The sequence below is a fragment of the Ursus maritimus genome, unplaced genomic scaffold, assembly GCF_017311325.1.
Source record: "Ursus maritimus isolate PB19 unplaced genomic scaffold, ASM1731132v1 scaffold_27, whole genome shotgun sequence".
In the NCBI taxonomy this organism is placed as follows: Eukaryota; Metazoa; Chordata; class Mammalia; order Carnivora; family Ursidae; genus Ursus; species Ursus maritimus.
The window spans coordinates 20,347,017-20,374,495 of NW_024425230.1; the positions used below are offsets into that span (position 1 = coordinate 20,347,017).

The 27,479-nt window shown below is 50.7% G+C and overlaps 1 protein-coding gene across 3 annotated transcripts in view; it reads left to right on the plus strand.

Annotated features, from left to right (window-relative positions):
* ABHD2 (abhydrolase domain containing 2, acylglycerol lipase) overlaps positions 1-27,479 on the plus strand; it is a 104,424-nt gene that overhangs the window by 72,841 nt on the left and 4,104 nt on the right. For 2 of the 3 annotated variants that reach the window (XM_008687771.2, XM_040642785.1), the window contains exons 6-10: positions 4,320-4,503; positions 12,902-12,994; positions 15,557-15,667; positions 17,993-18,062; positions 19,479-19,563. In XM_008687771.2, coding sequence (XP_008685993.1) covers positions 4,320-4,503; positions 12,902-12,994; positions 15,557-15,667; positions 17,993-18,062; positions 19,479-19,563 — 543 coding nt within the window. Of the gene's footprint in view, positions 1-4,319; positions 4,504-12,901; positions 12,995-15,556; positions 15,668-17,992; positions 18,063-19,478; positions 19,564-21,473; positions 27,410-27,479 lie in introns of those variants that run through there. The other variant, XM_008687770.2, reaches the window with a different exon arrangement.

Here is a 27,479-nt window from a genome sequence, read left to right on the forward strand (position 1 = left end):
CTGGAGTTTGAGCCCCATGTTGGGTGTAGAGATTGCATAAATAACTAAAACTTTTTTTAAAAAATCTTTAAAAAATACAATTTGTAAGAAAAGACAGGTCTAAAAGGAATCAGATGATGAGAAAGCAAAGACTTTTAATAACAAAAAAATAAATCCCTACGGTACCATTACTTGTGTTGGTTTGTGCCATGAGGCAAAGGACTTGGGTTTGGGGTTGGATGTGGGTGCAAAGTCCAGTGCTCCCCTCTCGGCTCACTGTGTGAGGTCGGGCAAGTCATTTCATCCCTTCGGATCTGCTTGCTCCGCTGTGTTTACGTTCCTAGGACAGGGCCTGGGACACAGTGCACCCAGGCTTTCATCCGTTCATTTAGGTACTCTGACCCAGTGGCCACCCAGCACCTAGCCCCACAGATACAGTGGGGAACAAGACTGAGAATATCTTTGTCGTACGGAGCACATCACCTAGAAGAGGTTCCTTCCATGTTAGAACAAAACATAGAGTTGTAAATAATCAAGGGATGAATGAAATTAGGCAGAACCCCAAGGAAATGGTGGAAAAGTAAAGATTTTAGTAACAATTTAAAATAAGTCCCTTGGGCCGCCTGGGTGGCTCAGTGGTTAAGCGTCTGCCTTCGGCTCGGGTCATGATCCCAACGTTCTGGGATCCAGCCCCTCATCGGGCTCCCTGCTCAGCAGGAAGCCTGCTTCTCCCTCTCCCACTCCCCGTGCTTGTGTTCTCTCTCTCGCTGCCTCTCTCTCTGTCAAATAAATAAATAAAATTGTTAAAAATAAATAAAAATAAAATAAGTCCCTTGATACCATTTCTCATGTGGGCAAATAATGTTCCCATCACAAGCCCCACAAACCTTTGCTCCAGCGTGACGAACACGCTGGGTATCTGGAGCCTAGCAGAAACTGGTCTAAAGGGATTGAAACATATTTTTTTTATTCTTTATTTTCGCTGGGTTTTTTTACTAGCTGAATTTTTACTGCAAAACTAGTGTATGTATGTAATAAAACCATTCCAGCACGGCGAAAGTCTGTGAGTCAAACTGTGTCTCCCTCCCACCCTCAGTCCCCAAATCTCCCCTCCAGAAAGTCACTGTCTGCTGTGGTTTTCCAGTGACTATTCAATCAGAGAGGTGTGTGCATATAATCCCTTTAAAGCCCAAGCACACACGAGATCGTGCCATCTCCCGCCCTGGTCCGTGAGGTGGTCAAAGTCACTTCCTGTCCTCGGGTTGGACTCAACTTCGTTCCTTTTCATAGCGACTTCACTGGGCTTCTGCTGACGGAGTTTCCACTCCCTGGCTGTGACCAGCAGTGATGCCATCAACATTCTTGCTCACGTATCTTTGCACATACATACATACCTCTGCACACCTGCAGCGTAAAGCCCCTAGAGGCGGAATTGTTGGGTCAGAGATTTGGGCTTGGACCAGGACTAATAGATGCTACCACGTTGCCTTCTGGAGGCTGGGCCAGAGTACACCCCCACATCAGCGGGCCGGCTGGGGGGTCTGTTACCCACACCCCTCAGATCCAGTGTGGGGCATAGTCGACCTTTTCGAGCAAGGGCAGTGGGAAATGATTCCTATTTTGAATTTGCATGTGTTTAAGTCTGAATGACAGGAAGCAACTTTTTGAACAACTGTCCTTTTAAAAGACAAAAGAAACAGAAAATTGGTTTCCTCCACCTTTTTTGTCAACTAGGATAGTGGTTCTCAAAGTGTGGTCCCTGGACCAGCAGCAGCAGCATCGCCCCCCACCCCCACCCCGCAACTTGTTAGAAATGCAAATTCTCAGCCCACCCAGACCAGACCTCCTGAGTCAGAAATTCTGGAGGTAGGGCCCAGCAGTCTGTGTTTGACCCTCTGTTTAGGCCCCACCCTTAGAGTTTCTGAGTCAGTAGATGGGGTGTGACACCAGAAGGTGCATTTTGAACAGCTCTGCATGCCTGATGCTGCTGGCCCAGGGACCATACTTTGAGAACCACTGGGCCTCTGCTGGCTCTCCAGTCTTACCGTGACTTAACCTTGATGCTGCTTTTCTGGTTCACTCTTCACAAGAAAGGTTACCAGAAAGCTCTTGTATGTATTAGGGGCTTTAAAGATTGGGCGTTTGGTGGACCTGGAGGACATGCCTGGTTGAGTGGAGCGGGGACTCTCCCCCTGTAGAAACTTGGCTTTGAGGAGATACTCGGAAAGTTGCTACCAAGCCAACAGCCCTGCTGTGGAAGCTTCCAGAAGGCGGAGTGACGCCTCCCCATGGGAAGGTTGCTTACCGCAAGTGCACAGGGTTGGCCTCGAGGCCAGCCGGAGTAGGCTTCAGAAACCCCTTTCCCAGATTTGCTGGAGCGGGAGCGGTCCCTCTTCCTACATCAGCGGTTCTGAGCCGCGGCTGTACTTCGGAGGCACCTGGAGGTCTGGTAAAAGACCCGCTCCCCCCACCGGACGATTCGATTTAATGAGTCTGGGGAGGGCCCAGGCATTAGTGTCGGTGTTTTACAAGATCCCTGGGTGATTTTAATGGGCTGTCAGATTGGTGCAATTGGGTCGAAGAACACTGCTTTGGAGAAAAATCTAGAAACCTAGATTGGCCTTTTCGAGTCTTTAGCTACAACGACTTGTTTAAAGTAATTTAAACCATGGTTTACATGGTTCGGGCAGTGCTGATGTGGTTATAAGCGTGTACAAATTCATCGTGCACTTTCCTGAGTATTATGTTATGCCTCGTCAAATAAAAATAAAAAAGAATAGGGCGGGGGCGCCTGGCCAGCTCAGTCGGTGGAATGTGCGATGCTTGATCTCGGGGTTGTGAGTTCAAGCCCCACATTGGGGGTAGAGAGGACTTTAAAAAAAAAGAATAGGGCAGATTTCTGTGTATTGTTACACAGTGGTTTCTAAGACATTGTTAAAAAAGAAAAAGTAAACAAGGCACGAAATAATCTGTGTGCTACCACTGACTTTTTTTTTCAAAGAATATAAGAAATTACCTGTTACCACATCTCTAATGTTATTTGAATTTTGTGTCATATGCGTGTTTTACCTAGTCAAAACAACTAGTCATGCAGGTTCCTGGGCCTGGCCCCCATCTTCCTGAATCAGCTCATCTGGGGGTGAAGCCCAGGGCTGCCCATGTCCAGCGTCCTCTCCAGGAGGTCCTCTATCCACTGTAGTTTGAGAACCACCAAGCCCCCACCCCCGCCTGGGGTTGTGCCGACCCTGCCGAGGCTGTGTCCCTCCATGAGAGGAAGCTGTAAGAGGTGCTTGCCCCAGGCGCAAAAGGCAGCATCCCCCATGGCTTGCTGGTTAGGGAAGGAGCTGTTCAACTCTCATGAGGGATGGCCAGACCTCTGACGCGGTGCTGAGGTCAACAGCCTGTTTCCACTGTAAACCCATAGTCCCTCATTGCCTGTCTGTCACGTGCACATGTCTTGCCAACATCCCTAACTTTCCCTGTTAGGTTTTATTTTAAGTTGGCTCCCCGAGGAGCCTGGGGTGGGTCTTAGAAGAATGTGACAGATCCCTTCACCCTTGGATGGCACTAACCTCCTCTTAGCAAAGCTGCAGAGAACGGAACACGGCTTTGCGGGTTTCCCAGCGGGACCAACTGAGATCATGCTCCTGGACAAACAAGGCCCTTTCCGCGCAGAGGTCTCCTCTGTGTGTGTCTCAGTGAGCCTGCCTCCCTCAGCGCTCTATCCTTACGTCACCAAGGACATTTTATCCTAATCCTATAGAGCATCCTGGCCGTCCCTCCAGACTGAAGTTTGTCTTTCCTTCCTTCCCCCACGCTGACAAGAAGGTCCTGTAAATAACATCCACTTGGTTCTTTTCTTAACACCATGAGTCATTGTACACAGGGGTATAGCATCCTGTGTTGTAGCCAAAGAAACTAATCTCAAAGGGTTTTGCTGTTGCTTCTGTTCACATCTGCGTGCGAACGAATGTGCCCATGTACACCCTGAGTATCTGTTTTGATTTCCGTGTCCCTCCAGACAGGTTTTTCCACAACCCACCTTTGGAGAGCATCGTACACGTGTGATACATGGTACCACCCCTCATGGGCACCACTAAGGCTGGGTCCTCTTATACCAAGGAGCATCTGGAAACTTCTCTCCAGGCAACCGAAGAGAAGTGTCTTCTGTCTGTCTGTGTATATGCCTCCCTCCCTCCCTCCCTCTCTCTCTCCATACACACACACACTTCTCTCTCTCACCATCTTGGCACTCACTCAGGAACCCTCCAGCTCTCTCTCCGGCTCAGTCATTTTGTTGCCCCTAAAATGATTGTGTGCCCTTACCTCTCTGCCCACAGGCTGCACCTGGGAGTTCGGAGCCATGGTGAACTACATCAAGAAGACGTATCCCCAGACCCAGCTGGTCGTCGTGGGCTTCAGCCTGGGCGGTAACATCGTGTGCAAATACTTGGGGGAGACTCAGGCGAACCAGGAGAAGGTCCTGTGCTGCGTCAGCGTGTGCCAGGGGTATAGCGCTCTAAGGTGAGTGATGTCCGCGCCCCCACCTCTCACCCTCCCAGGACACCAGCACACATCTCTGAAGACCGGAGGAAACGCTGTGGCGGACTGAGCAGAGGTGTGTGGGTCCTGGAGTCACCCTGTCTTGCTTTCATGTCATACACTGGAGCTGTCTTACCAGACTCCTTAAGGCCGATCTGCACTGTATTTGGGGGTCTGATCTGTAACTGACTAAGCCAAAGGCCCCCATAACAGCTGCAGTTTCCCTGTGGAGTCTCTGTGAGCTGACTCAGTCTGTTCATGCTCCGGAGTTTTGTAGGACCGTGGTTTTACGGAAGAACGCTAGAGCCAGCATCTGAGAGCTGGGCCTTATCACAGAGCTCCCCTGCCTGCAGGAGCGTTGAGTCTCCGAGGGCATGGGGAAGGGGTCTGTGGAAACCACTTAGTCTGTGCCCTCACTTTCAAGTGTCCATCTCCTGTAGCCATCCCAGACATCACCACAAAGGAGATGACGCGGCGAATAAAGGTTTACCTCACCCCCTTAGTCTCCTGCCAACAGAGCCCCACAGGATGAGCCCTAGGAGGGCATCGTCATCTGCTCTGCCTCCCCGTGGAGATCAGTGTTGTCCCAGATCTCTCAAGAGTCACCGCACACACGCGCACACACACACACCCCTTCATTCACACACACCTCTCCAGACTCTTCAAATGCATTCACATTTTTCCCGTACTCACTCTTCACGATAACGTCTTCTATATTTCAAATGAGTATGACCAGTTATTAAAGATCTCTTGAAGAAATCCAGAATTGCATAAGAAAGTAAAAAAAAGGGGCGCCTGGGTGGCACAGCGGTTAAGCGCCTGCCTTCGGCTCAGGGCGTGATCCCGGCGTTCTGGGATCGAGTCCCACATCAGGCTCCTCCATTATGAGCCTGCTTCTTCCTCTCCCACTCCCCCTGCTTGTGTTCCCTCTCTCGCTGGCTGTCTCTATCTCTGTCAAATAAATAAATAAAATCTTTAAAAAAAAAAAAAAGTAAAAAAAAAAAAAGTCTCCCCTATTGATCCAGCCTAATGCTAAATAGTCCTTATAGTTAATAAGTGATTCCTGCCTTTTGGCCTCACCTGTATCTCTCACCGTGTAGTTGCAACCTGTTTCAGCGTTTCCTGAGAGGTAGAGGCTGCCTGTTAGTTCCAGAAATATATATATTGCAGGAATTTGAAGCCAGCACATCCAAAGGGCAAATGCAGGCCCAGAATTCAGGCTGTGCGCACGAGGCGCCAAGCTGGCCAAAGCGAGGATTTAAATGTGCCCCAAAGAAGACTTGAAACGCATCCCCGATGGAACCTTTCCCGAGTTCTAGGGCCGAGGCCTGGGTTCCAGTCTCCTCACCTGCACAGTGGGGATGACAGTAATGCTATAATAGTATCTACCCGGTACCACCATTTTGGGCGTCAAAGGAGAGAACGCGTATGCGACAGGTGTGTAAAAAGTCAATAACTGGTCATTATCCTCAGTCACTGTGAGACAAGAAGTGTAGGTTAGGCCAGTGGGTCACAAAGACCAGTCTGGTGAACTGGGGACTATTTCACTTCATTAAAAATCACTTGGGGGATCATCTTAGAAATAAATTCAGTTTCTTGGGCCCCAGCCCTGGAGATTCAGACTCAAGAACCTGGGGCATGGGGCCAGGAATCTGCATTTGGACACATTTCACAAGTCACTTCTGATATGTAGTCACATTAGCAGCCATTGGGCCTGGGGACCTCCGCAGCCCTTCCAGCTCTGCTGTCACGGGACGAGGTTGGTCCCCTCGTCCTCCTGCTGGGAATCCTCCCCTTCGTTCCCCTCTGTGTCTGGAGAGCCAGCTGAAAGGACACGTCCCTTTATCTTGGCCTGACTAGAAATGCCCGATTCCCAACTCATAGCCATTATGTAACCGGAGTTAACCGAAGTCCCACCCTGCCCGGTCGCTGGGATAGTAAAGGGCCTACCACAGGATTCCGGGGAGCAGGGCCTGGCATGAGAACCCTGCCTGCTCTCACCTGACAAATGGTCCAGTTTTCAGCGAGCCTGCTATCGCCTATAAAATTGGAATCACTCAAGTCCCTTCCTAAACCCAGTCGCGTGAAGTCACTGTGAGCACAGATTTGTGTTCAGAGAACACAGCGTTTGATAAGAAGGAGGATGTGGGACAAGTTTGTTTTTATTTTTAACCCCCAAAGCACAAAATCTTAAGCAACAGCAACTGCGTTTCATTTTGCTGCGCGAGCGCCATCTGCTGTTGACAAGAGCGCGTGAAATGCGCGTTTGGTGAACTAAGGTTAGGAAACACGGACTCTAGAATCTACGAGGCGCTGTCCACACCACCCCCCTTTGAGACCTCAGAGATCTTCAGCCTCCGAATTACCTACTGTCATATCAGCCTCGTCCACTGAGGAGAGAAAGAGGCAGCTTTGTCCCCTGGAGCGCAGAGAACTAACGTCCTGTGGCCCAACACACCAGAAGGGGTGGCGCGGGTCAGGGGGACCCCACCGCCCTGTGTGTGCGCTCGGGCACTGCCCGGGGCTCAGGTGCCCTCAACATCGTAACGACACCCTCTCACCGAAGGACAGTGCCTTACTGTAAACCAGTGTCACCTTTTTTTCCTGCCAAGGCTTGAGGGCGATGAGCCTTTTCAGCACTGGGACGATGGCAGCCAGGCTTCCTTTTCGCCGAGGCGGAGCAGGGGCCGCACGGGAGTCCATGCTGCTGGTAAATCTCTCTTAGCTGAGTCCCGGGAACCGCTTGTCAGTGACCCATCCCCTCCCGCTGGCTTCTCACCCCAGTAGCGCGCCAGCCCTCTAGCCAGAGCCAACCCGAGGCCCCGAAGCCAGCGCCCGCTTGCCGTAGTTAGCAAAGCCTCGCTGCCTAGAGAAGCTCACGTTCGTGACGTGCTGCTCCACTGAGAGGGGCGTCCGGGGCCCCTAGTGGACCTCGCCTCGTTCCCTCAGCTCGAACCGCTGCCCGCAGGCCTGGAAATGTGTGTGCTCAGACTCAGTCCAGCTCTGGTCGAAGTAATCCTTTGAAACTTCCTTATGAAGGCTCTTGATTGTGAATTCGTCCAGTGAGTAGTGGCCAGGCAGGAGGGAAAAGGAGTGGTCCCAGAAGATGACCTCAGATTAAGCCATCCCGTGACTCATTTGGTTCTTTCCGCTAGACACCCTTCTGGGTAATGGGGACACATCGCCAACAAGACAGGAAAGTTCCCTGCGCTCAGGGGGCTTAAAGAAAAGGGAAGGGAAGCTTTTTTGGACCGGTTTTAGGTAAAATCAGTTCTTCATTCCTAAGGATGGGCTCGACAGTCTTGCATTGCAGAATCTGCCAATGACCAAATATCAAAATATCAGCATTTCATTGCAGTTTTGCTGTAGGAGATCGTCTGTGTCTGAGGGCCTCGTGGTACTTCCCGACAACGGAATGATGTCTGCAAAGCAGCAAACCGAGTACACGTCACTAAGGGATTACACACTAGGCGGGGCGCCTGGGTGGCTCAGTCTTTTGAGTGTCTGACTCTTGATTTCGGCTCGGGTCATGATCTCAGGGTCATGGGGTCGAGCCCCATATCGGGCTCCCCGCTCAGCAGGGAGCCTGCTTAGGATTCTCTCTCTCTGCCCTTCCCCACCAATCTCTCAATAAATAAACAAATAAACTCATAAAATGAAATAAAATATTTACACACTAGGCATATGATGCTGAGAGAGTCCTCAGTCCAGCAGGGAGGCCAGTGGGGAGGGATTTGGAAAGGAAGTGAAGGTAGAGAGGTCAGTGGCACAGGACCCAGATGGGGGATAGGGACCCCCTTCGAGGACAATAGAGAAGTTACTAGATCTTCCTAAGTGTGGTCCTGCTCCTGGCTGGGTGGGTGTGTGAGCGCCGCTGAGTCTTAGCATAGTGTTTTTAGCAGGCTTTCCTGTTATGGAGAAGGCCAGGCCCCAGGTTTCTGGCCAAATGGTGTGTATATTCTCTCTTTGGCTTTGAATGGACAAACTCCAGACTGTGGATGCATTTATGACAAGAGCAAGAGATGTCATTCATAAAGTCCTTCTATAGAGTTGTCCCTTCATCAAATCTGTGTTTATAGTGGAAGAGCTGTATGACAGTTTAACAATCAGTAATTTTGTATCAGAGCCAAGCCAAGGGGGAAAATCTGCTGAGTGTAGACAAAACTCTGTGGGCAGAACTCCAACCTAGGAAACAGCTTGGCTTTTCCACCAGTGGGCTGTGAAGCTGACCAAATGGCTTGCCCGTGGCATCTTGGGGATTTTTGCTTGTTTTTTATTGCTGATTTGTTTTCTATCAGAAAAATGAGGGCGTGCGACAGACCCTTTCATTTAGTAATTGCATTCCTATTAAAGTACATCCTAAGGGAAAATATTCTGATCAGGCCGAGAACGGATTAGTAGGCGGCCACCCCTACCTTTGTCTGAGCTCCATGCCCCATCCTGCCCCAAAGCCTAGCCAGGCTGCAGTGAAGGATTCTGGGCCTGCTCCCCAGTACAGAGATGGGTACAGAGATGGTTTTCTCTTGCCTGTACTCTCAAGCTGACCTCTCTGCCCCACAGCCCTCTTGCCTGGGTCCCTCAGGTCCAGAGGCTCCACTGTCCTTCCTCCCAGAAGCCACACTGTTCAAGGCCGGTCTTGGTTTTGCCCCCACTATGGTATGACTCTCTTGTAGGGCCAAGCTAGAGATAAACAGCCCATGTCCAGCGTGAGAGATGGTCGCAAATTATGATCCACAAGGTACAGTGGCAAACAAAGAAGATTTTATTTTTTAACAATCAAGAAAATGTGTCACATGACAGAATGTATATATTAAAAGTGGTGAGGGGAGCGCCTGGGTGGCTCAGTTGATTAAGCGTCCGACTCTTGATCTCAGCTTATGTCTTGATCTCAGGGTCGTGAGTTCAAACTCTGCATTGGGCTCCACGCTGGGCATGGAGCCTACTTAAAAATAATGATAATAAGATGGGAAAAAATGTAGTGAGGAAGGCAACTATGTGAAACTATGCTAGTAGGGTGGAGAAAATGGGAAGTCCTGCTTTAATGGCTATATACTTTCAGATTTGCAATATGGAAAAGTTCCAGAGATCTATTACACAATAGTGTACATACACTTAACACTACTGAACTGCATACTTAAAAATGGCTAAGAAGGTAAATTGTATGTGTTTTTTACCACCATGATTAAAAATTTTTAAAAACTAAAAAAAAAAAAAAAAAAGATTGTAGATGAGCAAAGCCTGGAAGAGAAACTCCCCTCCCCAAATAAAAATCGTTTTCTTACATTGGTGTGGTAGAATTCTGGGAAAATACTTAGTGTACCATGGTTTTGCAGTGTCATTAGCATATTACTTTCAAGGTGTGTTTTAATATTGCCTACGTCCACACCCTGTAAGTCATCACCTGCCTTAATTTGCAGCACGCCTGCCTTCTTGTCCCTTTCTGGACTGTGAGTCACGGGCACCCAGTCTCACAGAACCTCTTTCCCACTGTCACCCTCTGTGTCTTCTCGAAGACCCCAGAAAAGCGATTTGGCCATTCTCACAGCCCCTCAGCACTCTGAGATCTTACTCGAGTCAGGAGATTTGAATTCTTTCCCCAGCTCATTCTCTTCTGACTTCAGTTCCTTTTAATCAATGCTTCGTCCACTCATTGTGCAAAATATGAGTTGAGAAGTTGAGCTTTCTCTGAGCAGCCCCCCAGCGGCATGAAGCGGCTGGCTCGGCTCTTCCTTGCCCTAGTGGATTGCCCTGAATGTGACTGTAGATGCCCATTTCATTTGGACCCTCGTCTGAGTGATTTAAAAATCCATCTCCTGGGGAGCCTGGGTGGCTCAGTTGGTTGAAGGTCTGACTCTTGGTTTCAGCTCAGGTCGTGATCTCAGGGTCATGAGGTTGAGCCCCGCATGGGGCTCCGTGGTCAGCGGGGAGTCTGCTTCGGATTCTTGCTCTGTTCCCTTTACACCTCATGCACACCCCACTCTCCCAGAAACTGAATTATTTTAAAGCAAATTGCAGGCATCGTATCATTTCATCCGAAAATATGTCATTAGTTTGCACTGAAGGACTCTAAGGACTTTTTCTTAAATATAACCACAGTACCGAGTTATCATACCGAGAAATGAATGATTCCCTAATATCCCATTTCTACTCAGGGTTCACATTTCCTTGATTGTCTCACAGAAGTATTTTAACAGTTGGCTTATTTGAATCAGGATCCACATAATCCCTGTGCATTGCATTTGTTGATCTGTCTCGAAGTTTCTTTGAGTCTCTAGATTCCCCTCCCTGATTTCCTTCCATATGTTGTTGTTGTTGGTATTGAAGAAATCAGGCCTTTTAAAAGATATATGGAATGAATGTATTTACAGCACATTACTCTTGATTAGGTTTTATTAAGCCAATATAAAATTAAGTTTCTGTTCCGTAATTTTATACCCAAAGGTGGTGAAAGCCCTGCCTATGCTGAGTGGGAAAGCAGACATGCTAGGAATCCGTGTCAGCCAGCGCTGATTGAGGGAGACTGTGGGCGCAGCATTCTCACCCCGGGGGTCCCCAGAGGGGCTCCTGCGGTGTCTTCAATCTCGACATCCTCTGTGGTGCTGGACATGCTTTCATGCCTTACGTGCATGACCGCCTCCCCCCACCCCTGCTTCCTTCCCTCTGCATCCCCTCCAATACGCAGGAGCAGGACATACTGATCAAAGCAGTTAGGAAGTCAGCAAAGCCAGAAATGGCCAAGAGCCAAAGAAGGCTGGGACAATGAGACCGCTGGCTCCCTGAGGAAGGGGCAGTCTGGGTCCAGGGTCAGAGGAGGGGTTGCAAGCAGAGAAAGCAGGTTTCGGATCAGGTGACTTCCCACCTCCCTCCTCTCTCAGACCATGAGGCAAGTGTGCGCCTCAGTCCAGGTCCTGTCCCCGGTGACCTGGCCCATCCTTTCTGTTTCTGCAGCGTTGGGGGAGTCCCTCATGCATTTATAGAACGACCTTTTGACCTTTGAAGGCAGTCTTAGTCTTCCCTTTGAGCCTAGCCCATGGTTTAGGAGCATGTCACAGACCATTAAAGCCACAAACCCTTTCACTTTTAACCTCCCACTACCTCTTATTTTTTAACCACGATATTACAGGAAATGTTTGCCATTCCAAAGCTGAAATGTGGCGGCCTTGGGGAAATGACTTTATAAAACTCCCTGGATTTTTAGAAAATAATGTATGAACCACCCAGTCCCCTCTTTGACCATCTGGGATATGAAACCGATGGGTTCTGTGGAGGAATGGTGACACCCAGATTCATTCCCAGAGTGGAAGCAGGCCTCGAGATCAGACGTCTGCAAGGTGGGGGTTAGCATGGACTCCGTGGGTTCACACGCAGGGAAGAAGCGCTGAGCGGGAAGGGCCGAGCCAGGCGGGGGGGTTAGCACATTGTCATTTGCTCACCTGCCATGTGGCCGAGGTCATGTGCCGTGCTGGTGCATAGAGAAGGTCACACCTTACTGCCCTAGTGTGACCTGGAGCCTGTCTCTGAGTCCATGGTGGTCTCCTAATCTAGAGTGGGGAGAATATTACCTGCCTAGTGCCTCTGCTGGGGGGTCAGGCGGTGACCCTCATGTCAGGTAGGCCAAGTCGTGCCAGCCCCAGCAGCCATGCCCAGAAGGAGTGGATCACCGCTCTACTTCTTCCATTTCCTTGCCCCTTGAATGTTCTAAGGCTAATCAAAAGAGAGCTCAAATGGGGTGCCTGGGTGGCTCAGTCAGTTAAGGGACTGCGTTTGGCTCTGGTCATGATCCCGGGGTCCAGGGACCGAGTCCCACTTTGGGCTCCCTGCTCAGCAGAGGAGTCTGCTTCTCCCCCTCCCCCTGCTCATGCTCTCTCTCGCTCACTCTCTTTCAAATAAATAAATAAATATCTTTTTTTTAAAAAAGAGAGAGAGAGCTCAAATGGTAGGATTTCCCTTTGCTTCTCAAACAGCAACGAAAGAAGTTCTTTTAGATTTTTCCCTGTACTGTGCGTCTCCACACCCACCCACCCCCCTTACACATTCCCATTATTAAGCCAGAAAAACCCTCCTGCAGGGTAGGAGGCCGCATAGAGGTGTCTAAACGCCAGTTCTGGCAGCTTCTGTGATGAAGAGAAGGCCGCCGTGCTGGAGGAGGGCGTCGGGACTGTCACCCCCCAAAGCCTATGCCCCTGGAGAACTTTCTCGCTGGGGCCTCACGTTCAGCAAGGCTGTTTGGTGTCGCCATCGGTCTCTCTACGGAGAGTTTGAGTCCACGTGCAGAGACCCGTGTTCCGGGGTAGAAGTGCTTCGAGCACCTTCTCCGGGGTGGGGGCGCCAGCGCGTCCCTCCAGGCGCAGTCTCTCACTCTGGCCTGCCGTTCTTTCAGGGCGCAGGAGACCTTCATGCAGTGGGATCAGTGCCGGCGCTTCTACAACTTCCTCATGGCCGACAACATGAAGAAGATCATCCTCTCGCACAGGTACCGCGCCCTCCACGCTCCCCGGGAGATGGGCACTGAAAGCCAGAGCTCTGGTTCCTCCAGAAAAACATAATGAAGGCAGGGGTGCTGCCGCTTCTCTGCCGGTTGCTTCGTGACTTGCCTAGAAACAGACCTGTCCCGAGCTGCCAGATTCACCAAATCGAGTTCTGCCTTCACAATTCCCTATAGATCCAAGACGAGGAACCCTTCCACACCCTTCTTTCCCCAGTTGGAGCAATCCTGAGGGTGGCCTGTCACGGTTTAGGAACCTTTCTCCTTGGGCCGCTCCCATGCTCGTCTTCCCTCAGTCCTGCTCAGAACGCTTCAGTGGGGTAGCCGCTGACCAGCGCTTAGAGCGGTGCCTGGCGTGCGATAGAGGCCAATAAGTATTAGCGATGCTTTTATTGTTGTGGTTGTTATTATGGATACCATCCCTCCCTCTGCCCCCACACCTGCCTTCCCTCTAGCTGGACTGGGCCACGTGGAGGCCCATGTGCCCTCTGGCCTCTCTCACACCACTGGGGCCTTGCCCACAATGCCCTTCCCATCATGTCTGCCCATGTCTGTCCATCTCAGGTCTCCTCCGTGAAGCCAACTCTTCCACCCCCAAGTGGTTTTTCTGTCGCTTCCCCAGTGTGAATCCTGCATCTTGAACTAAACTGTAAAGCACTGGAGGGCTCGGGCTGGTTTTGATGTCCCCCAGAGCCTGGCACATCATGGGCGCTCAAACAATACAATTTTCGGTGGGGGGAGGGGGTTGATGTCATCCTAGGAAAGGCAATCTGACTGAATGATCAGCTGCTTATTCTCTTTATTTCAGTGCTTAAAAGAAAACAGGGTATTGCCTATCCCAGCAAAGCACCCCAGACTGGGCTTCCTGTGGGCGGGGTTCACAGGGAGTCTGGGCAAGGCTGGTGCTCGCAGGCCCCTCAGGCTGCCAAGCTGCTGGGCCCTCGTGACGGGTGGGTGGAGGACAGAAGGAGACTTCTGTCCCCTGGGCTGACTGGATGCAAACTGTCTTCGTGGTGTTTGGGCCCCGAGTCAGGCGTGGCTCAGCTGAGGTTCAGATGGGGCTAGTGGTTTACTGACGTTCCAGAAGGGACAAAGCCAAGCCTCTGACACCAAGTGCCTCTGTCAGCCTCTCCACACCTCTGGAATGGGAAGCAACTCCTCCCAGAGAACGTTTGTTTTGGTACAGGGCCCAGTCTTGCCACTAATTAATTAGTCCAGAGGGTCCATCATGTAATTCTTAAGAAATAGAGAGAGTCCTCTGAATGTGCTCCTAGGTGTATTTACATTTTTAAAATTTACTACAGAAAGCCAAACATTTAGAAATTTTAGGTCCACTTTAAACTGTGAATTCTAAACTGTAGGTCTATAATCTTCCTAATAATCTTTTGAGGGAAAAAAATGCTAAAGAAACGTGTTCCTCTTTGAGAGCGACCGTGAGTAGATACCAGAACGTTTAGCTTCCGTGATGACCTTTCTCACCGTAGGGGCCAGAGCGCAAACCCAGTCCTCCTTCAGCTGTGTGCCTGAGACCTTGCAGGGAATGAAAGTCTCAATGTGCACATTTAAATCTCTACCTTTATTATCATCCTCTCAAGATGGATCTTTTTCTTAAGGGAAACGATGACTCTCCTGCGTATACGTAAGCCTTTTAGCTGACGTGGAGAGCCATTGCCTTGCCCCAGCGCCCGACGGGTTTACTGCTGTCTTCCTTGTGAAGTGACAGAAACAGCTCCTAAAGAGAAAGGAGCAGTGTCAGCCCCGGTGTGCAGACAGGCCCCCACAACCATAGATGAAGGACCCCCCACAGTTTGGCTGACCACCTACCCCTCACCGCAGAGCCCATCCTAAGACCTCCCCTGCTGTGAAGGGTTTGTAATACAGTCGACCCTTGAACAATTCGGCTTTGAACTATGTGGGTGCGTGTGTATGTAGATTTTTCTCAGGCCAGTGCTGTAAATGTATTTTCTCTTCCTTAGGATTTTCTCCATACATTTTCTTTTCTCTGGCTGTCTTTATGGTAGGAATACCGTAGACGATACATGTCACGTAGGAAATATGTGTGACTCGACTCTGTTCTCAGCAAGGCTTTGGGTCGACAGGGGGCTGTTAGTAGTTAGGTTTGGGGGGAGCCAGAAGTCCCATATGGATTTTTGCCTGTGCCACCCCCACATTGTTCAGGGGTCAACTGTATTCACCTAGGCTCAAACCCGATTTCTGTCTAGCTGCCCCTGAAAAGGAAAATAAGATCTTGACAACCATCTTTCTGCAGTTACTCAAAAGTCGACATTACAGGCTCAACCTCTGGGACGTTCTGAAGGCTGAAGGGACCTATTTCTAACTCGCCTCCATATGCCTTCTCAGAGACTCTCCCGGCTTGCCTCTGGGCTGGGAAGCAGGCTCTGCTGTCGGTGTTTATCTTCTGTTCTTTAAAACGTTTTTCGGCTTTATCGAGGTATAACTGACAAAATCGTCAGATGTTTCACGTGTACAGCGTGATGATTTGCTTTATCGTCTGCTTTTCCTTCTGTCTGCTGTTGTGTCTCATTCTAGGCAAGCTCTTTTTGGAGACCATGTTAAGAAACCCCAGAGCCTGGAGGACACAGACCTAAGCCGCCTCTACACGGCCACGTCCCTGATGCAGATCGATGACAACGTGATGAGGTGTGCACATGCCCGGGGACGGGGCGCCCGGCGGGAGGCTGCAGGCCAGCACTGCCCAGCACGAGGTTTTTCTTCGCCCACTTTAGTGTTAAGGGGTTTTTTGTTTTTGTTTTTATAGATTTATTTATTGAGAGAGAGAGAGAGGGAGGGCACCCCGGGGGGAGAAGCAGAGGGAGAGGGGAGAAGCAGAGGGAGAGAGAAACTCAGGCAGACTCCTTGCTGAGCGTGGAGCCCGACATGGGGCTTGATCCCGCGAACGACGAGATCATAACCTGAGCCAAAACCAAGAGTCAGTCGCTTAACCGACTGTGCCACCCAGGTGCCACCAGGGCTTTTTTTATTCTTTGAATAAGTATCTAGTGTTTAAAAACTGAAGTTCGCACAGAAAAATCCAAATTTCTAGTTGCTCTTAGAAAACAAGGAGAGGATCTCACCACTCATTCTGCACTCTTGTGTGGCCTGAGCCAGAACTGGGGAGCTGGGGTGCATACACCCTACGGTCTACAGTCCTTACCCTGCCTGCTGTGCTCTGACCCTGGGGCCGGGATCAGATGCCACATAATCTGCATTGGCAGGAAAAGGAAATATTTCTTCGATCTATGTCTCTATCAAAAATAAAAAAACAAAAAATAGACCAAGAAGGCTGTCTGTTGCAAGAAAACAAGAGCGTCTTTCTTTGGGGGCGGGAAGCCTCTCCTGTGAGTGTCCTGTGCAAATCCCGCCCACTTTGTCCCTTTACCCTTCACCTGCCCGCCCCCTTCAGCCACCCGAGGCTGAGACCCTGACAATGTCCTCTTTCCTGGTACACATATTTTCTGATTGAGCTTACTGAGCTTAGCCTCAGCTGGAAAAAGCGACCGTTGATCTCTGACCTCACTGTTCTCTTTAAAAACCTCATCCTTGGGGCGCCTGAGTGGCTCAGTCGGTTAAGCATCTGACTTCGGCTCAGGTCATGATCCCAGAGTCCTGGAATCAAGCCCCATGTCGGGCTCCCTGCTTAGCAGGGAGTCTGCTTCTCCCCCTCTCCCCTGCTCATACTATCTCTCTCTCTATCAAATAAATACATAAAATCTTTTTTTAAAAAAAGAAAAAACCTCATTCTTTTGACTTAATGACCATTTGATACATTCAGGCATGGTCTAAAGCAAGCTAGGGTCCATCCAATAGGTAAGCAGATATTGACCTGAGGGTTCTTATCTTCCTGATGGGATTTTAGTAGCTTTCTTACACCAGGTGACTTTGAAATATGCCTGTTAACAGTTACACAAAGAAAACAGAAGCCATAAAATCACTGGTACATTCAGCAGGTGAGACTAGATTCTGCTCACCCTCACTGGATCGTGCGACTTTATTGTGGTATCTAATAAGAAACGGAACATTTAAATTCCCCATTCATCTTCTGAATTGGTGTAAGCCCCAAAGAGAAGAGTTCCTCAACTGTCCCTAAAGCCCCCCTTTTGAATAGTGCTGGATTGTAGCATTTTCCATGAACATGACCAGTTGGGCAGATCCTCATTAACCCATCACCAGGAATACTGGAGGGCTGGAGCGCTTCCCCGGCCCACTGAGACCACAAGGGACTGATTTCATGAGGACAGGTGCCCCAGGTGCCCCAGAGCTGATGGCTGCTCTCGAGGGGGCCCTCACAGTGCAGCCTGAGCTCTCTGGGTCCTTCCTGGGCAGAGACACTCGACATCCACAGCTTCAGGGAGGCATGGTCTTGTGAAGACCCCAGTCAGAATAGAACAAAACCGCCACACAGAAACCAGAGGCCCTATTGTGTGTCAGAAAGAGGTTTCCAGAGCTCCAGGCTGAACAGAGCACAGGGCAGAGCTGAATTGCTGGACTTCCATGCGTGCGGGAGCATGGAAGGTTCTGTTGAATATCTCTGACTGCTGCTCCATGGGTGGACAGAATTGCTAACTTTCCAGTCCACAGTGGTCGGGGTTCCTCTGCCAGGAAGAATTCTGTTGAGGAGAAAGTTCCCGTAAATGCCTTTGAATATCAGTTTCCTAGTGTCTACAGTGACATCTGGTTTTATCCTGACTCGAAGGGTGTAACATCTGCTAATAAATACTGTGGAAAGCACGTACCGAGTAATGCCTCTGGGCCAGGCCCTGTGCTGGCTTTCACTTTAATGCCACCAGTCTCAGTGCCATGAAGGAAGGTTCCCGTCTCTTGCTGCATTTTACAGAGGGAGCAGCTCAGAGGGTTAAAGAGTTTGCTAAGGTCACAGAGCCTGTAGGTGGCCGAGTCAGCTCAGCGTCCGATCTCGTGACGAGTATTGCTTTGTCTTTCTCCTTCGCGTGTGTGTGTGTCTCGCAGGAAGTTCCACGGCTATAACTCCCTGAAGGAATATTACGAGGAGGAAAGCTGCATGCGATACCTGCACAGGGTGAGTGGCGGCGCGAACTCGGAGTGAGCAGCCTCTCCGAACCAGTGGCCCTTCCTCCAGCTTCGCACACGTGCATCGAGCACACTCCACAACGTCCTTGGTGGAGACTCAGCCAGAATCGGGCTCGGACCCCGGCAGCTATTGGCTTGGGTTTCGTTTCTGAACCAAACTCTGTCCCTGCGTGACCTCCGTGTATTAATCCCAGAGCCGCCCCTCGGTGCAGAGCGGGACCGGCCTGCTGCTGGGTCTGTGTAAAAGCCCTCGAAATTACCACGACACCCATGTTTCCCTCGGCCCTCTGCCCGCTTCCTGCTCGGCTCCCGTAGATCTGGTAGATTTCCTGCAGTCCTGGTCTTAGACCCCGTGTTTGGCCCCTGTGCATGTCGTTAGTGTAGCAGCTAGAACTAATCTCAAGGTTCCTGCCGCGATCGTGAGCGCAGAGGAAAACAGATGTATTTCTGTGTCCAAATGAGGAACAGGTCTGTTGACCAGGTAGACCGGCTTATGTGAGCGCAGTTTTCAGCAGCTGCAGTAAACTCGGAGTGGGGTCAGTGAAGCCTGCGGCCAACCCTGAACTCCCTGTGGTTTTCACCTGCACCGCCGCCAGACCAGTCTCTCATCATTCTGTCTTTGTACCATCGCTCCTTTTACTCAAACACAGGACTTCGCATTTATCCCCATCAGTGTCCACCTGGTGGTTGGGCCCTCCGCTCGCCCAGCAGAAGCAGGTGATGGTGAATTGCAGTTCTGCCGTCTGTCATACTGCCCCCCGGTTAGCATCATCCTTGGGCTTTGGGCGTCTTCCCTTAAGCCACTACAGAGCCCTTGAGCTGCCCAGAGCCGGTGTTCGGGAGAGGCCTCCAGCTCAGCACAACCAGCCGCTGCACTGCCCGGGCCTGAGTGCCCCCCATCAGCCCGTCTACTAAAGCGAAAAGGCCTGTCTTACTAAAATGGATGTTGACTGCTTCCCAGGATCCATCAGCTTCCTCCTGTTTCTCACCTTCAGATTCTTCTAGAAGGTCTCCCTTGTCTGGAGAGGAGCACACTCCCATTTTTCCTCCCCCACCATATAAACGGAATGAATATTTACATAACTCTTTGTAAGATCATTTTTCTGAAAGATGGGCTAACCTGAGATACTGTGAGCCCCATTGAGCCCTGCCCTCACTCCCTCAGAGCGTGGGGGTCATCTAGAATACCAGGAGCTTTGCTCCTGCGTCCACCTGCCAGGCTGCCACGAGAGCGCGCCTCTGATTCATGCCGCTGCCCGGGAAGACAAGGCACCCTCAATCCACCCTTGCAGCAAACTGAGCAGTGACCCTCTTCCCTTTGCTTCAAAGACATGGCCGGGAGTGAATTTGAGCCTTGAATCAATGGGGTTCGATCGTTTATTTCTGCCTTATTTTCCTGTTGCAGATTTATGTGCCTCTCATGCTGGTTAATGCAGCCGATGACCCCTTGGTGCACGAAAGCCTCCTAACCATTCCCAAATCTCTTTCAGGTAAGTGTTCCTTCCTGCTGCTCCCTCAGCCACTCAGCACATTGCCATGGTAAATTCTGTCCCCTCCACCCGCTGTCACCTCCCGGAGGCCGGCGTCTATGGGGAAGGACATCCCGTGGCAGAGTTCTCTTTCCGCCTGGCCTGATAGTCCTGGGGCTGTGATGGGGCTTGAGCAGAGAGCCTTCTCGTGTCCTGCTGCCAGAGATGCCAAAGAGTTTATATCCATAGCCAGGAGGGGTTTGGGGGAGTCCCCTGGTGTTCTCTGAAGTTATTGTTTCAGGGTTAGAGTTCCATTAAGTCTGAGAGTTGGACTTAAAGAGATATTTTGACTTCAAACCTGACATGAAAAGCAAAACAAAAAAAGCCAGTTCTGCTACTTCTTCTGACGGATAGCCTCTCCATCTGCTTTGAGGATAAAAATACAAGCAAAGAACCCATGAACATGGCTCATGGGAATGTCGCTGTGCTTCAGGCCGGCTGGGTCTCGCTGCACCCTGGAGAGGAGCTGAGGGGGGAATGAGAAGGGTGGGCAGCAGAGGGAAACACTTGGGAATTCCAAGGGCACCTTGCATTGCAAATCAGATCCCTGGGACCCGTTCTCCTCCCCCCATACCCCCCGTAGCCTTCTGTGGTTACGTTTCTCTTGTAAATATCCTGTATCAACCAGAGCAGGGGGCACTCCTGGTTCCCCCAAGCTAGAGGACTATGTAATACAGCAGGCAGAGCCCCACGCCCAGCTGGAGCTCAGGGCCCTGCTCCGAGTGGATGTTGCATAAGATGCAGGTGTGTTGGGTGATAAAAGCCGGCTCTCGTCAACCCGCTAGCAAACCGTGGGCTGGCTGCTCAAAAGCAACCCGCTCGGCCGCGCGTAGCAGTGAGAGAAAGCCGCCGCGCTCTTTCCTTCTGAGGTCCAAAGCAACACCCGTAGCTCTCATGCTGTCCCGCAGAATTTATGATATAATAACTGAAAAGGAAGAATGGGGGGGATCAGACAAGAAAAGGGCCCCGCAGAGCCAGAACCATGCGTGCCAGGAGGCGCCTCCAAGGCCCGGAGCAGCCAGGCCCCTGTCAGTCTGTCCCCTGGAAAGACAGATGTGTCCGGTGCTCCCCGGCCGCACGTAGCTGCCCACTTGACCACATCTCCAACAGTGGCCTTTCCTAGCCATGCGGGGCTAACCCACACAGGGACTCCGAAGTCAGGCCCCAGGTTCGCGGCGCTCGGCATGGCCATTCCATATATGTCAAGCATCTTAAACACAATCTGCAGCTTTAAGTTCTGGTTTAGTCTTAAAAGATAAGTGTCTGTGAGGAAAAAACATCGACTCCACTCAATTGACCTTGTTCTCTAGTAAAAGCGTAAATTCGAGGAATCCGTACTCAAAGCCTGGCCCCCACCCGTAGCCTCTAGCATGGCCCTCACCTGGGAGCTTGTTAGAAATGCAAAACCTCAGCTTCTTCTCTGGGGCTGTTAAAGCAGAATCTGCATTTTAAGGTGCTAGCCCCGTGATGTTGGAGGCGCAGTGAAATTTGGGAAACATCTGGCTACATAATTGAAATGACTTGGCGAACTTTAGCAATACCAGTGCCTGGATTCGCTCGCTCGTGCGCGCTCTCTCTCTGTAACATACATCCAAGTTTGAGAACCACTTAGATTTCTAAGTATTTCTCAAGCTGGTGCCCACTCCGTGCCAAAGCCAGGCTGCTGCTCCAGGACCTGCTAGATCCCACCGCCCTGCCCAGCCCACCTGATCTCCCTCCCGCTTTGGTGAACAAGGCCGAGCAGGAGTCAGAGGGCCTCTAGCTGACCTGGACCTGTGGGGGAAGCCTGGGCCACCCCGGTCAGCTCGCCGTGGACAGTCCTGCCCTGGAGCTAACCAGTCAGTGACTCACCCGCTGCCTTTCCCCCGCAGAGAAACGGGAGAACGTCATGTTTGTGCTGCCTCTGCACGGAGGCCACCTGGGCTTCTTTGAGGGTTCCGTGCTGTTCCCTGAGCCCCTGACGTGGATGGATAAGCTGGTGGTGGAGTACGCCAACGCCATCTGCCAGTGGGAGCGTAACAAGTCACAGTGCTCTGACACGGAGCAGGTGGAGGCCGAGCTGGAGTGAGGCCTCCCGGACTCTGACGCGGTCCAGCCGCCTCCCCTGGAACCCGCGTCCCTCACCGGCTGTTTCAGGTCCCCCATCTCCCTCAGTGACCTGGATCTGACCTCACGCCATCAGCAGGGATGACCCACCAGGCACACCCCTGCCGGAGTAGGCTGCCGTCCCTGGGAGCTCCAGGCTATTTTTGTGCTTAGTTACTGGTTTTCTCCATTGCATTGTTATCCATGGTGACAAGAGACAGGGTTCTCACCCTCCTGTCCACTTTCAGCATTTGATTGCTTTTAAGCCAATTACATCTAGTTTCCCTATTAAAAATGTGTCTGAACAGCAGTTTCGCTTTGCCAATCAAAAGGCTTGTCCCCAAGAGCAGTGAAGGACGTATGCTGTTTGTGGTGGTCCTGTGCGTCATTACGTAGAACGTGGTGAGCCCTCGCCCATCCAGGCTGATGCCGAAGAGGCCGGTCAGCATGGGAGCCTAAGCACCTGGGCCTCCCACGCGGCCGTGTCCTCCTCACGTGGCCAAGAAAGTTCCCTGGAGTCAGGAGCCAGGTTCCTCCTTTACAGTCTTCTAAGACAGTCTCCCCACACCTTTGCCAACGATGAGAGTTACTGGGGGCACTTGTTAAAAATTCAGCCTCCCGGGTCTCTCCCCTGGGAGAGGCCGATTCAGTGGGTCTGGGAAGGGGTCTGGGGATTTTAATTTTTGACAAGTGCCCCCGGTGATCCTCATCACCAGGCAGATCTGGGAAACGCCGTTCTGCTGCAGGGCCTTTCAGTGAGAAACATCGAGGTAGCTCATTTTATGGAAATGTATAGGTAGGCGTGTCCCTTAGCTCCCAGGGGCCTCCAAAGCAGCAGTGTCTGTCCTGTCCAGCTGCCCTCGAGTGGCCGCAGCGTGATGTCTCAGGAGAGGGCCTGATGGGGAGTGAAGAGTTCCGGCGATGCTGGACTCTGCTTTTCCCTGGCTGTATGACCCTGGACAGGTCCCTCTGAACTTCCGTTTCTTCACCGATAAAAGGGGGGACTTGGACCCGGTGGATGGCCGAGACCGCTGCCAGTTCTAGAGATCCATGACAAACGCAGCTTGCTGAGGTTTGAGAGAACGTCCCTCCAGGGAAGCCTGGGAGTTACTCTCCTTGTCTACACCTGTGGATGTCATCGTTTGCCTTTTTTTTTTCCTGCCCCTCCTTTTCATAGAGGTGTTTTGGGTGGTTTTGTTTTGTTTTTAAACATTCAATGATAATTTTACTTTTTTAACCCAAGTCTTTCTAGCCCTGGCTTTTGATAACCAAACAATTCAAAAGCTGGATCTGAGTTTGGAGAAAGATCTTTCCAACCGAAAAGGGTATTATTTTGAAACCAGATTTTTAATTTAATAGCCTATATTTATAGTCTGTTGGATAGATCTTTCCAAAGTATGTCTTTTCAAATGAAAATGTTATTCGAGGTTTCAAGTACTCCTTTTCTCCAATCCTGTGGTACTCGAATATCTAAAAACCCTGCACTTTGAAAAATCAGCAGTTGCTCTCTGGAACTAAACGGAACTATGAATGAAATTGCCTGGATACACTTTTTTTTTTTTTTTTTTAATGTCCTTGCTTCATCTCCTTTGCTCCAGGACAGATAGGATTGGAAATAGTGGGTCTGTGTGGATGTTTCAGGGGTAAAGGGAGCCACCTGAGGGCCAGAGTATGCCCCTCACGGCCGCAGGTGGGTGTGGTTTGAGTGTTGGGCCAAGTGACTATGACGGTCCAAGTGACTATGACTATGACCTGAAGTTGTGTTCTGACAATCGCCCGATCATCCTAATTAATACCATTGAGAAAGCCGCCGTCTCAAAAGATTGAGACTTCCGTGGTCCCCGCCATTGCTTTGTTGTAATTTCTCATGTACACCAAATTCATGGTTGTGACTCCCCCCCCAGCTGTTATTTTTCTAGTGCATTTCCTTTCCATGTTCTTTTAGCACAAATTGGCACTTTATCATCTACCCCCTCAATTTGGAAGCTGGTCCCCTCCCCGCCGTTGCTCTTCCCTCCACCCAATAGCACAGCTGTAATCTAGAAGATTCGTAGTCTTGTTTCTTTCCTACAGACCCTTTGTGAAAGTAGGTAAATGAAGCAATAACTGAATGGGGCCGAATCACCATCCCAGGAAGCAAGAGGTGCCTTGGCTTTGCCTTAGGTCACATCTGTTGACCTGTTCTGACAGAGGAGTGGCCAGGTACCAGCTCCATTCAGGAAGAGAAGAGCCAGTCCTGTTGTCGCACACTGGGGGGCTGGTGGGTGACCAGAAGTCCCTGGGGTCCAGTGGTGGAGGAGAGGCAGGGCCTGGGGCCTGGCCTTTGTCGCCACACGACCAGAATTTACCCCACGGGACTGTGGGGGCCACTTCCCAGCTGAAATCTTTCTAGCGTGTGACTCTGAATGGCACTCACATTCCATTTTGGCTCACATGAAATCAACTGAAGTCCTTTGTTCGGGCTTCAGGCTCTCAGGCATGGAAATGAGAATGTGACCATGGCGGTCTTACAGGAAAATTCTTGTTTGTCCCTGAATGAAAGCACAGAGGCATTGAATTTACAGAGATGCAAACCTGCCTAATAAACAAGGGAGCGGTGTTTATATGTAGGTCAGCTTTTTCCTTCCTCCAGCTTTCTTTGCTTTTCTTCCTGAAGTCATTCATTTCTGATGATAATGGGAGCGCTCTTCTTGCTGTGAAGGTCCTCTCTGGCCTAACACAAGGCCGAATTCTCAAAGAGCATTGGAATATTTTAAAAATCAGAATACAGACAGAGGTTGCGTAGACCTAGACAATCCTATCGCAGGGGTAACATGTGAAGAACCAAAGAGGAAAAGCACCCACATTTCCTCTGGCCGTGCTCCCTGTACCTCAAACAATGTGAAGACAGCTAGTGGGGAACGGACCCCAGCCAGATTCAGACTATGTAGAAAATGATGTCACGTCTCCCTGATACGTCCCGTTAGAAGGAAGTTTAACAGACTCCACGATAAAGCTCTTCTCTTCTCTGCTGTGAGTTTGCGCTAGTGGTTCCAGGGCAGAATGAAAGCAAGAAAGTTGTTTGCTGTCACTAGATTCTCTTAACCCCTCTGCAGCACGACACACTGGCAGGGGTCCCTGTGACATCCCGTAAGGGAAATATGCCTGAAAGAGGAGCATTCCTTTCCTGACCTGGTGTTAGGGAGCTAGGGTCCAAGAGACCTGGGTTCTCATCCCCATCGTCTCTAATTCACATTGGATTGAAGGCAATCACTTCACCTCTTTGAGCCCCAGGGCCCTCACCTTAGACCATCTTGAAGACCGTCCATCTATTTGCACATCGTTTGCCTCGGCATTCCCACCTGCCTTCCAGGGCCCTCACGGGTGGTATCGGGTCTGTCAAGCCTCACTCTGGGGGGACTTGGAGAGAGGGAGCTTCTGCATTAAGCCTTTACCAGTGAAGACCCTTGATATGACCCAAAACCCTGTGTCTTTGCCTGGCTTCTCTTTAGAATCTCTGTTGTCATCTCAATAGCCTTGCTTCCCCGAGGGTGGTCTTGTGACTGGGACAGGTGCTGACCTTCGGAACAAAGCGAATGTCCCCAGTCTTCCGTGGGACTCGGGCAGAGCACTGAGATTCACAGTCCTATTTCCCAGGGCAGAAATCCTTCCCTCTCAGGCTTTCATTCTGAAACCACAGTCTTCATTAGAGCCGAGCCTTCTGGATAGCTGAGCTTCGATGCCCGGCATCTGAATGAGAGCTCTCTTTGTAACTGTGTGACTTGAGATCCCCTTTGCCAGCTCCAGAGAAACAATGCCTGTGTTCTCGTTTGTGTTTGCCAGGCAAGCAGATGTCTGAGATGTGAGGGGCTTTTCTTTGCCTGTGCCATCGATTCTTAGAGCTCAAGTAAAGATCCCTGAAACGTCACGTGGAGTCAGGAGAACTCAGGGCTTTGTCCTCCAGGCAGGACAGGAGAGTTATGAAAGAGCATTTCCCACCAGAGCACCGCACACAGCATCATCTGGCTTTGTTCTCTGTGCCCAGAAAGCCTTACCTTGCCCCTAGAGTGTCCCCAGGTGTCCCAACGATGTTGCGGCACTGGAATTCAAGTTCTCTTGCTGTGGAAGTTTGAAGCGAAGCCACAGCAAAGCCAGAGAATCTCTTCATGTGGCCTGTGTGCTCCTCGCTACGTCAGGCACCACCCCCCCAACAGTACGTGTGATTCAGGACTGGCCAAATGTCTTGTCCCCCGACACCTCTCTTCCTTCTCAGCCTCGCTCTGTTGTTCACAGCCGCTTTGGATCACTGGGAGGCTTCAAAAAGCCACAAAATGTGGCCTGTCTGTGGCATTTAGAGGCCAAGCTGTTATCTAAGCAGAAGGAAGGACCCCCTTCTTCATAAGGTGGGATTGCTTTTGCCAAATTGTCCTCGAAGCTAAGGGGAAGGGAGCGGGCCCCTGCTGGCCGTGAGAACCGGAAGGCTATCCAGAACAAACGATGCTCCCTCTTGCCTGTCTCACTGCTGCTGCGGCCTCCAGACACCGCAGTCCAGGCATCCTCCCCCAAGTGGCGCTGGGAGGCAGGCAGGCTGGAGAGTCCGGCTTGCCAGCCATTCTCAGCCTCCCAGACAGTAGACAGCTGCCCCTTCTGGAAGAGTCAGCCTCCCCCTGCCCCCCTGAACGGTTTTTCCTGATATGTATGTGGGGTGGGGGGAGCGTTCGTGTATCTAATGAACAAGCTGGAGTCCGTTTCTAACCAGTGGGTTAAGTCTTCTACCTTGACTCCGGTCAGTTAATAAGGAAATCTAGAGCCTACCTTCTCCCCGTTCTGGTCCCCACTAGCCAAGAAATCTATTGCCATAAATGGGGGACAGTCCACTTCTAGCACCTGTAGAAAGACCGTTCTTCTCAAAGGCCAGCTCCTTCCCGACCACCCACGTTGAGGAGTCCCCAGTCACCGAGAAGAATTGCTGACCCCCTCGGTCCCCGTGCCAGCCACTTCTCTCCCAGACCATTCCCGGGGACTTGGTCCATCCTGAGGGTAGGACTTAGGTTTTGTCTGGCTTTGTTCTGGCCTCTTCCGTTGTCCTAAGCACAAGTCCGCGTAGAGTCCTGTCACCTCTCCGCACCAGTTCCGGATGGTCTGGGTCTCTCCCGCTGCCTCAGGAAGACCTTCACTGTACTCGAGCTTTCGACTTCTGCCACTGCGGCTGCCTTAGCAACACCAGGGCTGGGGGGTGGCGTGGGGGCGGCTCATCTCTCCTTCCCCTGCTTGGACTTGCTCAACCGCACTCTTCTGTTGGCAGATCTGCTTCCAGATTGATTTTTGAGACCCATCACTCTCACATTCCTCATGTTTTTGTTTAGCTTGATTTTGTTTTCTTTGATTTTCTGAAACATCCGATGCTGCCCTGAAAATCACGTGTTTTTGAGTTTGTGTTCTGAAAGCCTCCGTGCCGCCGGATTTTGGGGGGTGGTGGTGGGAAATACAGGATCCTCCAGCACAGGGGCATTTAAGATTTGCAACTAGCAATGCAATTTTTTCTAAATATGAGGATATTTACCTTTATTAAGAAATTATACTAAACACCGGTGTCCTTGATCATTTTATGTTCTCATTTGACTTTTGGCTCTATTTTGATTCTGTGTGTTGGTGGTAAACGAAGATCATTACAAACAAAAACTGTAATTTTGTTATCTTTGATTCAATGGAATTTCTTTACTTAAATAAAAGGCTAAAAATGTGGCGTGGCTGTGTGTCCTTTGTACAGTGGGAGTTTCTGTCTAAAAGGATTCTTCCTGTGCCTTCACCGA